Source organism: Eucyclogobius newberryi, unplaced genomic scaffold, assembly GCF_026437365.1.
Source record: "Eucyclogobius newberryi isolate DKJ021-1_F unplaced genomic scaffold, fEucNew1.0.hap1 SCAF_14, whole genome shotgun sequence".
Lineage (NCBI taxonomy): Eukaryota > Metazoa > Chordata > Actinopteri > Gobiiformes > Gobiidae > Eucyclogobius > Eucyclogobius newberryi.
This window is the reverse complement of record NW_027315768.1, coordinates 18,272,869-18,284,990: the sequence shown is the minus strand read 5'-3', so window position 1 is coordinate 18,284,990 and position 12,122 is coordinate 18,272,869. Positions and strand designations below refer to the sequence as shown.

At 38.8% G+C, this 12,122-nt stretch overlaps 1 protein-coding gene across 3 annotated transcripts in view; it reads right to left on the bottom strand.

The window, feature by feature from the left end:
- Positions 1-12,122, bottom strand: part of col4a2 (collagen, type IV, alpha 2) — a 40,881-nt gene that overhangs the window by 21,476 nt on the left and 7,283 nt on the right. For all 3 annotated transcript variants that reach the window (XM_072444647.1, XM_072444646.1, XM_072444648.1), the window contains exon 4: positions 6,199-6,279. In XM_072444647.1, the coding sequence (XP_072300748.1) occupies positions 6,199-6,279 (81 nt within the window). The remainder of the gene's footprint in view (positions 1-6,198; positions 6,280-12,122) is intronic.

Below are 12,122 nucleotides of genomic sequence, written 5' to 3'. Positions count from 1 at the left end.
CTGTCGATTAGGCTTTACTCGGAAAACACTTGCCAAACCACTGTAGTCAATTCTGGTAGACGGTATTGTGGCTGAATTGTTTAGCGTCTATTTAAACATTCAAAGCAGTTGGAGACTGTCACCATGGCATTGACTCTACAATAAAACATCACCTCAATGCTGCAAATGTGTGAGATGTGTTGAAAGAAAGAACATAACAAACCCTCATGAAAATCACACTGGGCTCATGTCAGAAGGTCGAATAATGAAGGTTGACATCGTACACTACTTGTCATCCCACATTCAATTAAAATACTTTTCTTACTCAACAAACTATACAGCTATGGTGTTAATATCTCAATAAATCCCAGTAATCAAATCTCACACATGGCTTCTTTTTTGTAAACAGATATTCAATTGGATGAACATTAAGTATGACCTTTTCTAGCAATCCACGTTTAACAAATTTACTATTTTGTTATTTAAAAAGCCCAAACATTCCTTTCCTACACACAATCTGTAAACACTTCCAATGGGACTCTTTACCAATGATCCTGATCCAGTTTGGAGCGTTTTGCATCTTCCCACAGGAGGATATAGTACCGCCCGCTGTCCCAGCAGCTGTTGTGGATGTAGGCTATCAACCAGCAAGTTTCTTATGAATGTGTGTTTGTATGTCCGGATAATCTGTTTTCCGAAACAGCGTGTCAAGATCTACATTTGCGTCACGTATTTCCACATCTAGAACTTGCCCACGTCCTCCTCTCTACGGACAATGAGGTTCTGAGAAAATCCGGAAGGTTCTGGGAGGACTTCACGTGGGTGGACTTGGATATCTAATTGTTTCCTTTTCTGCAGGACTCTGTTGTAGTTTTCACAACACAGCACTGATGAGGAACACATGCCGTTGCCGTGGCAACCTGCAACTCTGGCCACATTCCACCTTCGACCCTGAGGACGCTCTTCACCGCTCATAACTTATATACTCACTACTGTCTGTGCTGCAAAAACATAGCCCAGACAATGTAAATACTGGCAGTGGAAACTGGTGTGGACTGACAACACCATGAGAAACGCAACGTTAAACAATCTATAATGTGTTATTGTTGAACGTGACGGCAGAGCAGTTAGTGACGCTAATAACCTCATTAATGACGTCATCATTTTGATCTGTCTCAGTCCTACTACATCTTACTCCAATATACTCTTGATAGAGACACGTTAGAGGCAATTCTGACCCACTTGGGGTCTAACAGAGGCCAAAAGTACAGGTGAGATAGTGAAGAGACTATGGCATTTTTGGTTATTATATGGTTTGGTTATTATATGGTTATTTTTTGTACGGCGTCAAGCTTGAAATAATTCAATTTGTTCTTATTTATGGAGGTTTTTTATTTTATTTTGTAGAGTAAGATTCCATATTAGTGATACTACAACCACAATACAGTTAAACTACACCTGAAGCCGACGGGTCCTTTCTATTTGTCCTTGACTTGCCTGTAGTGGTGGGTCATGGTTACTAAGGCTTGTATCTTCATCACTGACACGACCAAACACTTCATGTGTCTTGTACTTGCCAGAGTGAACACTGACGTTAACAGTGGCTAACTATCTTCTAACGATCGGTGTAAATCATGAGTGTGACCGCATAGAAACCAAACAATGATACTCTTGTTCTTAAAGATCACCCATCATTTTAAACGTGGCCACGTCACAGCTGGAGCGGGACACTGGGCCACACACTGTAACAATCAAAGGAAATGAAATGAAGACACAATTTATTTTCAATACATGAAATGTTCCCAGATAAAAATTTATTAAATGTATAAAGTAAGAACTTAACTTTTCATACGATATAGAATTTCAGTTTTCAACCTCTTGAGATAGTTACCAGAATGTTTGTAATAAGCAAATTACTTGAATTACTGTAACTACAACAATGGTGAAAGTCAATTATTATTATTATTTTGTAAAAGTCTTTAGTTTCTTTATTTTGATTTGTAGCAATTACAAACTGTACACTTTCAGCTGTGCACATCTATGTGGAAGGTACATCCGCCACACTGCTGTATATTTTCACCAGATCTCATCTGGGATGCTGTAGCATGTTTAAACTCTCTGACCTGTAGCGAGGGTCATTGATGGACTTGTACACAGTCCATGGTGGTGTATGAACATATGCTCACAGCTGCTGCTCTGTTTGTCTAAGACTTATCCAGAGACTACAGACTCCAGCAGACAGTCACTGTGATCTCAAATCTTAACATACTGTAGATCACAGCTAAAGAAAATCCTCCCGCTCCACAGATTTAGTAACACACATTTTTTCATCTTCAAATTGCAGTTCATATGGTGGGGTCACTACTGAAATGGATGGGTCCGCTGATTGCAGCTCCTGGGGCAGAAACTGTCTGTCCTGTGTCCCTCAAACAAAGATACGTAATGCAAATGTCAGAAGCAGCAAATCAATTCACAAACTTATCTTGGCTCACCAGACAGATGCTTCACTTTCATTCAAGAAGACAAATGAGCATGTTTGAACTATGAACCCACTAATGTAACATTAACCAAGGTAGTTCGGCTTCATGTACAGGACAAGAACCGTCTGTGGCGTCTGAAGGGTCTTTAAAGTTCTCCAGCAATCAGAGATAAAAATGAAACGGAAAAAAATTGTTGGAATCTATCTCGCTCTCATTTTTCTTTTTTTAGCAAACGAGAAAATTGCTTCTGTTGACATCTCACACAAACACAGACAACTTGTTCCTGTGCAAAGAGCTATTAAATTATAAAAAGAGCAGTGGGCTATCATTGTGCTGGGCTTCCTTAAGTGCGTCATATCCTGAACATAAAATGAGGACGTTTTTTCCGTAGATATCTTTAGATCTGTGTTGCAATATTTCACTATTACGGTCATTGTGAGTATTTTAGGCTGAGGCTTGAACAGAATGACAAATAGTGACTGCAATACCTGGTTTTGTTATCAATCGCACAAAAGCTGAATTGATTTATTTTTTGTTTGCTTTTGGGAATAGTCCACTAGTTTACTTGTCAGATAGGGTCAAATATACTTAGTGAACAGGATAGATTTCTTGGGTTTTGTTGGTTGTAATCTACTGTGAGTGCTTCCAGTTGTGCTTTAGGCTTTAGTGCATCACCTACATGTAACCTCAGCTTAATTATGTGGCAATTTACTACATTATTATCCACTTCATTTGACAATTGAACCGTTTTAGCAGATGTGCAGTGGCAGAACTGGTGTGACTTCTGCATGCCTTCAAACACAAAGACAGAGGAGTGGGTGGTGCGCTGGACAAGGAGCTTTGCCAAGTGAGAAATCCACAAGACTTTAACATCCTCTGTGGCAGAACAAGGCCTTTCATTGTCGCAGTTTGTATGCATCTAATCTAATGCTGTCTCCACTTTGACTGATCCGTACCATGGTAGGATTTCAACATTTCCTATGGTCTTTCTCCATCATTTAGGTCATTATTTTGAATTTGGTATGACACAATATGTCAAGAAATGACTAAATGTGCAATGTTCTGATCAACAGCTGTATAAAATCTCTCACCAAACAAGACAGCTGTTGAATATGAAGCATTTGGAAACACTTTTGGCTCTCACAGGGACAAAAACATCTGTGACAATCCGTCTGGAGTGCAGTTAATATTTGTTGCGCAAAGAATTGGATGACATTTTCTATCAGAGGCCTTGGTAAGTATTCTTTTTAAATAAAAAGAGAGTCAAGTGCATCAGCAAGGTATGGTGTTTCATTCTTTAAATCAGTGCTTCTCAACCTTTTTCAGTCCCGACCTCATGGTAAAAATCGTTGGTGTTCGCGACCTCCAAACACAACACAATATGATACCCACAAAATGATAAAGATTTTGGTAGGCCACCAAACAGGAAGATACTTTTATCACTGCATTTGAAGGGTGTCAAGTTAAGATATTTTCAATATGCTCCACCTCTTCTGGAAACCCCCTGAAATAATTTTCAAGGTTGAGAACCACTGCTCTAAATTAGTCTTGAGTACCTCCAGAGCTTATTATCTCACCCCTAACTTGAGTACTCTGCGAAATCTTTTAACTAGCCTATATTGTCAATTGTTACTGTTGTTTTTATAGGATAATGAGGTCCAATATCCCTCAAAACAACACAAAATCTGCGTTTGTCTGCTGATTTGACTAATACATAATTGATAATATGGACAAAAGCTCCAAAAAGTCAATTTTGAATCATAGGTCTCCTTTCTAAATAATGTAATAATGTAATGACCAATGTAATAAGAATTGGATGCTTTTTTTATAAAAACATACAATAACAATATATTTTATATATTTAGTAAAATAAAAGTTTAATTGTAATTGTTGACTGTCATCTATAAAATATAGTCATGACGCAGGGACTGCAAATCACACATTGTGTGGAGGAGCGGGCAGTTGACCCTTTCAGTTTTAGACTTCCTTCTCAAGTGGAACGTAGCTTCCTCTTTCCATCTGCTTCTGTTTCCTCTGTCAGCCAGGCTTAAGGCCTGAAGATCTGCCTGCTGTTGGCCAGTCTTCAGAGGATGCCAGAGTACAGCTTCAGGAACATTCCTCATTTCTAATTGTTCCTCAGGGAGTTTTCAACATCACCAAATACAATGTGGGTTCGACTATTTTATGCCATAGATCTGAACTCAGACTAAATATTGTATTTGATGTGTTTCAAACAAAAATGCTCAGAGGATGTTTTGTTTCTACATTTCTGAATGTCATACCTCACATCCATCCACTTAGGACTAATTAGATCATTTCAGAGTCTTCTCAGAGGTTGGGCATCAACTATCCTTTTCAACAATAACGCAAAATACATGGGTGCTGAGAGGCAAGGTACCATCGGGACAATTAATCGATATTTCAAATATTTTATGGATCACAATTCACTAATGGACAAAAGCTGTAAAGAACCAAACACTCTTTACTTATTCTATACTGTTCTTTTACTCATATGATCAGGTCAATACAGTTATGGTACAGTAAGACTTACAGTTACTCTGATGTGGACTGTGCTTTGGTGTTTGGAAATATCATGTTATGGAGAGTCCCGTGATTAGAGGCTCATATCTGATGTACAGTGAGTGTGTGAAGTGAGCTGCGATGCAGAACACAGTCCAGTTCTTATCTCTCAGTGTTTAGTCTAAGCAGAACTCTCTGAAGTCAAACCCGCCTCTCAGTCTCGTATTGTCTCCTAATGACTCCCTAAAGACTTCACGCCAGTTCAACTCACAGGACGTGAGGAAAGTCATTAGACATAATGACTTTAAGCATAGGTTTCACATTTGGCCCTTTGCCCACGCTGGCGTTAAACCACACACTCCCTCACATTTACATGAAACTGTGTGAGATACATTACATCAGGGCTATTCTAAATAAATGTTTTTGAAGGCAATTGTTTGTGTTCAATGTAGGCTTCTAGTGCCCTGCGGTTCACCAATTGAATAGCCCTGCATCATATAAAGAAATGCAGATGTCTATAGTGAAGAAAGAGGACATGTTATGCTAAATTAACTTTAATGAGGTTTTAACCTGGTTACAACGTTGCATTTCAATTCCTGCATGTTTCAGTTAATCCTGTATTGTCCTGAAACTGAGACCCGAGTGCTCATAAAATCCCTGTTTTCACCTAGACTCCAAATGATACATGTCGGGTTCGAAAATGTCACTTTTCCACTTTCCAAAAATAAAAACATCAAAATGGCAATCTGCTGCTTGTTACATTGAAATGTCAATATGAAGAGGTGGAGCTTATCAGTTCTGCAGTGTTGAACAGAAAGTATGAGCCTGGTTTTATTACTAAGCAGTTCTAGATCAATAGTGTGGTTTACAATGAAAAAACTTAAAATGATGTTTTGTTAGAGTTCAATGCTAAGTACCTGTAAAAAGCACACTATGTCTCCTTTAATGTTTGTATCAACTGACTTATCAGGTTGAAGTAACAACGAATACAGAGCAATGTATTGTTTAATGCTTTAAAGGTCAAGGACAATGCATTTAAGATCCCCTAATGTCTGCAACGACAGGACAACGGAAGCTGTTGTGAACTAAGAGGATCCTGATTAATTTGATTTAGTAAAACCTGTATAACATGTTCACAAAGGTTCCCTCTGATCTAAAAGGAGAGCGGAAGTAGAGAAGGAAGATACAGTTGTTTACAGTATCGTTGGAGGGGACTTACCCGGACACCCTTCTCCGGGAAGCACTGACATCCTCCACTGCAGTCTCTCCCTCCACACGGGCCGCTGTGCTTCTTCCCGCCCTGACACACAAACACACAACATGAGTGTTACAACATCTCCAGTGCAAATATTCAGGAATCAGTATAAACATTGGGAAATAAACCGGAGTACACAATATTGTAAATGCGTGGTGTTTGTGTACATTGTGGTCTGTCTGTTAGAATTGCTTGAAGCCGTTTAAGTTATGGGGATGGGACGGATGTTTTGGCTCAAATGACTCAAGAACGTGCAGACAAAATATGGGTCTGTATGTCCATCAAAGTCCTATTCAACCCCAGTCAAAGCCACACACCACTGGCAGGGACAATTTGTCTTGAGATGTCTGCATACCACCCACACCACCGGCTTCCCCACGCCTTGATGTGACTGAAAGGCAGTACATGATCAGTGAGGTCAGGGCATGAACAAAGCAGCCAGTTCAACAGGGTTTCCCGACCTGTGGGTCAAAGGTGTGGAGACCCTGCAATGGCTCGGATAACCAGGGACATTCCTTACAACATAATGCTGTCATCAAGAAATATGAGTAAAAGAGGCAAATATGCATCATCTGTTCATGGCCGTTTACCGTATTTTCTGGACTATAAGTCGCTCCGGAGTATAAGTCGCACCAGCCCAAAAAATGCATGATAGAGAAGAAAAAAATATATATAAGTCACACTGGAGTATGAAATGCAGTTGCAAGTGTGAGAATATAAAATAATATCACATAAAAGTCGCTCCGGAGTGTAAGTATAAGTATATAAGTATAAATATAAGTTGCACCCCGGCCAAAACTATTAAAAAAGGTGGGACTTATGGTCCGGAAAATACGGTACAACAGAAAGATATAGGTGTTTGGATTGAGCCAGAGATACTTTTAATTGATTTCACTTTATGAATACATTTTTGTAATTCATCAATATTATTTCTTCTTAAAGCAGAACTAAGTAACCCTGTCGATAGAGCTCCCCCTGCAGCTCTCTTGTGAAAACACATTGTCAGAACAGACGCAAAATCTCCCTTTATTTTTTTTGCTTTTGTTTTGTCTTTCTTTCTTTATCATATTAAGACAGTATAATCACATACAAAAACATTCCACTTCGCCAAATATAAAAAAGAGCCAGGGTTTCTCAGTCGAGTTGTTCTCAGGTTGATGCCCGGAGACAGCAAGAGGCAACATCGGACACTTCAGATGTCCCAAAAATACAAATATATAAGGGACTTACCAATATGTTTAATAAGGTCAAAATTTTGCAAGATCTTTCAACACATTTCAAAATGTTCAGAATCTCAGTTAATATCACCTATTCCCATTGTGTGTTCCTCGTGTGTATCATTTCTGTGGGGTTCAGAAATGATATTACTTGCCACCAAATATGCATCCTATAAGATAAAGCACTGATAAAAAAAAACAATTGTGGAGATTTTGTGCTATGATGTGCTTCAGGCTCCAGGCGGTCTCCTCCTTCTCCACCTCCACACTAAATGCTTACATAGCAGCCGCCTCAGTGCCCTCCTCTCAGGTCCAAAATGGTCACTTTATGCCCACGGCCTTCTGAGTGGCAAATAAAGGCCCCAAATAATTCCCCCAACTTGACTTTGACTGCACATTCAATGGTCCGGCACAAAGCCCACATTGAGATGGAGAAGGAGCACAAAGAGCTTCTTATAGTGAGCAGACGAGGTCCTTTAATGATCCCCTATCTCCACAACAAAAAGACCCTCTTCCACTGTGCAGAGGAATGCACGAGGCATGATTTCTTTGTTAGACAGCAGACGCATCTGAGGGTCCTGGGCGAAAATGTTCCTATGGGTCGATGATTTTTACAACACTAGCTAAAAGTATTAATCAGTTCATTCTGATTGTGGTCAGATATGAGAAGTGCTCATATCCAGTCGTCAGCCATAAAACAATAGTAGTTTTTACCCTGGTCATATTTCTGCTTTCAAGACATTAAACCTAGGGTAAGATAAATATGAATCATCATATTAAAGGCCTGAGCCACATCTAGACAGGTTCTACAAGAGTTGTGCAATTAATTTTAATCTAATTACGATCGAGATTCAGTTATGTATAACCGTCAATGATATCCAGTCCTCTCTCAGTCCAGTACTCTGTCAGAAAAAATATGTGGTTTCGAGCAGAATTCAAGACTCCGGAGAAAGAAATTCGCCAATCTTTAGAATTTTTTTCATGTTAAAAAATCTATATTGTTCAGGAATTTAATCATGAAATACATTTTTATTTGGTTTTAATAAGACTCGTGATCGATCAATCCAAGGAAAAAAGTAATATTTAGTTTATTGTAATCTTGCCCATTTAGAAAAAGTAATTACATATTTTGACACAATGCAGCACCAAATAAAGTTGCTTGTGTATGGAAAGCACATGATTCATTCAACAGAAAACAATGGAATTATGCTGCTGCTTCCTGGTTCCACACCCGACAATGCAGCGTTCCACTGTGCGCTACAAACAATAGCAACAACAGCATCACAAACGTATGTTGTCAAAGCAATTAGAATTAGAAACTAGAATTTCAGGACAAATTATCTCTTTATGCTATGCTTATGTTGTTAGTTTACTCCAAATTACTCCAAACAACTTCCACTACATTAAATTAGGGTTTTAATTTAAGAGTCAAACATATACTCATACGTTTAATTAACAGTATAACAGTGTGTTTATAGAAAAGTACAAATCCAACAGAGCAATATTACCCACTTAAAATGTAATAATATGGCAGAGATAAAAATATAGTTTTGTCATGAGAAGTGTCAGACAACATTGTGAGCTGTTGTTCAGTCTCTGAGCCTTTTTCAGCTCTGGCAAGGCACACATTTTATGTCCTGATAACTTCACTGGTCTGGAAAACTCTCTACCAAATATTAATCTAAATAAACTTTACATTAGACCACACAAGCATTATAATCATTCAAGAACCACAGTAAAACCAGTAAAACCAGTAGAAGTCCACACAATAAAGTTGAGGTGGACAATGACCAAATTAATAACTCACTTAATGAGGAATGCAGTCCGCACAGGTGTTTTACTGTAATAGAAACTTTGAACGTCTGTTTTCTCACTCTTTTGGAAACATGCATTAGTCAAAGTACTGTTGTTACAGATAATAACGTCTCTTGTGTTGCCGGGCCAAAGTCTGAAATATATGGATGAGATTTCAGAATAAACACAATGTAAATCCTCTCATCATAGAAGTTGAACAGGCACAAATGGATAGGCTCATGAACAGTCAACATTTTGACACATGAAATAAAATAGTTTTAATATTAAGCATGTATACTGGCTGCTGTGATTGGTTAAAACTCGGCTGAAAGTCCCTCCCCTTCCTTTTTCAATGGGAGCTATTCCAGATTGATGTTATAGACCTAACCTCATACGCACTGTAACAAATGAATTTTTCCAGGTTAAGACATAACTTTATACTTCAAAATAAACTTTAGCAAAAGAACAAAATCAAGTCAGGGCTGATGTGAGAGACAGTCACAGACAGAAACAGACACAACCAGATAAAGGCCAACTTTAGAAACATGGGTGAATTTGTGATGTTCTGCTGAGATGAGTAACACACACTGATAGAATTGCAACAAGCCAAAGCCAAAATAGGTATCTTAAGTCTCCAAACATCTCAAGCATTAAAGGTATGCACACTATGTATTTCCAAAACCTCCCACATAACTATTAACTACATGCTTTCACAGGTAATGCATGTTTGCTTTACCTGAAATAGTGATACGCTATGTTTAATGTACTTTGTGCCTAAACTAATCTATAGTTTTTTACTCTGATATTGATGTTCTTAACTATGATCAGATAATTCAACATCAACAGTTTTGCATGGCCTTCTTAAGAAGTAAAAACTTTAAAGCTACATAAAACTAACTTCTCCAATGCATTTATCATCAATACATTTAAGTATTCTGATGTCTTAATGCCTCGATCTCAAACCATACTCACATAGTCTAATATAACACATTTGCAGTCTGTATTCATGGACTAAAACACATCTGTCATGGATTCTAATTAAATCAATGAAGGATTTATCTTATTATTGCCTTATATTATGTATTACCTTATTGATACTTAATACCTTAGGTTGGAAACTGGAATAATGGAAATCCGTTGCACATTTCAACACTTTACAATAGACTTCATCTTTCAAACTGTTCTCTTGTCAGTGTCCCTCTGAAAGTGCTGGGGATGATGTCAGTTTGTTTGAGGTTCTTCTCAGTTTTCACACATGAAGGAGAGTTAAAGTGGACTGTAAACTGCGTTCTCTGACAGAGGCGCTGCTGTTGAAAGGATCAGATGAACTTAGAGTACAACAGGTCAAGATGAAACATGGGCTCACCTCACTCACAGCATGGGTCACACTTTGGACAGGACTACATGGACAATAGTTAAGATATAGGTGCTGTTAAAACACAGGAGCAACAGAAACCAAACCCCCCAAAGGAGCAGTTGTTTTTATGGGGTTTTATCACGTATCACTGTTGGTGACCATGACATTGGCCTCCTTTTGACTTTCCTTTTTGGTGGAGGCAAATGTAGGCTAAAGCAAACCATCTCATCCAATCAAATTTCACAATTCTCAAAACATAGTGAATGCAGAGAGTTATGTAGAAAATGTACCTGGTGTCATATGAAAATATACAAATGAGTGCATTCTCAGAGAAGAAAAAGAAGCACTCGGTGAAGAGGAACAAATCTGAACTCCATTAAGAATGTCATGATAAGGTTTATTTAAAGTTGTGTCAAACCTCCATATTGCAATCTTTATGTAAAAAAAAACGATACATATAACCTCTATAGACTACATCTGTGCACATACTTCCTGAGTGAATGCAAACATACAGTATATGTGTCCCAGCTGCTCTTGTTCACACTAATGATTTGGGCGTCACGATAAAGAGCAAAGCATTTAAACCCAAGACACCTGGGCGATTTCAGCAGGACTGTGAGCCCATTCATAGAGAGACGTGTCTGAGTGATAGGACCTGATAGACTTCCGCACTTAATCTAACCGTCACACGAGCTGCACTCCCTCATAGCAGCTGAAAACCATCTTGGGATCATCGGTTTGGTCTTGAATGAACTAACTTTACCGACATGTTTAAGACGGTTGAGAAAATGACGTCTTCTACACAGTATAGTATTGTGCTAATCTTAAACAGACAAAGAGCAGAATACCTTCCCTCACAAAACTCGCATCTTGCCTTTAGAAGGAGGGAGTGATGAGAAAGAAGATATACTGACAGACGACGGACACAGTAAAGGATTGGAGTGTTGATACTACACACATTACAAAACATTTCATTTCATTTTCATTTCCAAACAAATATCCGACCTGTAGATATAGAGTATATAGAGTACCAGGGCGGCAGTAGCTCAGTGGTAGAGTGCTCGTCTTCTGATCCAAAGGTCGGCGGTTCGACTCCCCGCTCAGTCAGAGCGATCGCAGCTGCCTCATGTGAATACTGTTGTGTCCTTGGGCAAGACACTTAACCCAACTTGCCCCCCAGTGTCTGCGTATATCTGGGGTGTGAATGTGTGTGTGAATGGGTGACTGGTTCCTTGATGTAAAGCGCTTTGAGTACCTTGACGGTAGAAAAGCGCTATATAAATGTGACCATTTACCATTTAGATCTCTTCTTCCAGAAAAAGGATTCAAACATTTCACAACATAGTGCCATGATCACCAAAATCAACATCCTCCATCAATCTGGGATACAGTCTCATCCCACTGGCACAACAATCCTAACAAGCACAACTGCGATCAATGTTCTGTGCATGATCAAACAAACAAAGAACCCGACTAATGCCACTAAGTTTCACAAACACGTGAGAGAGAATTGTTTCCTT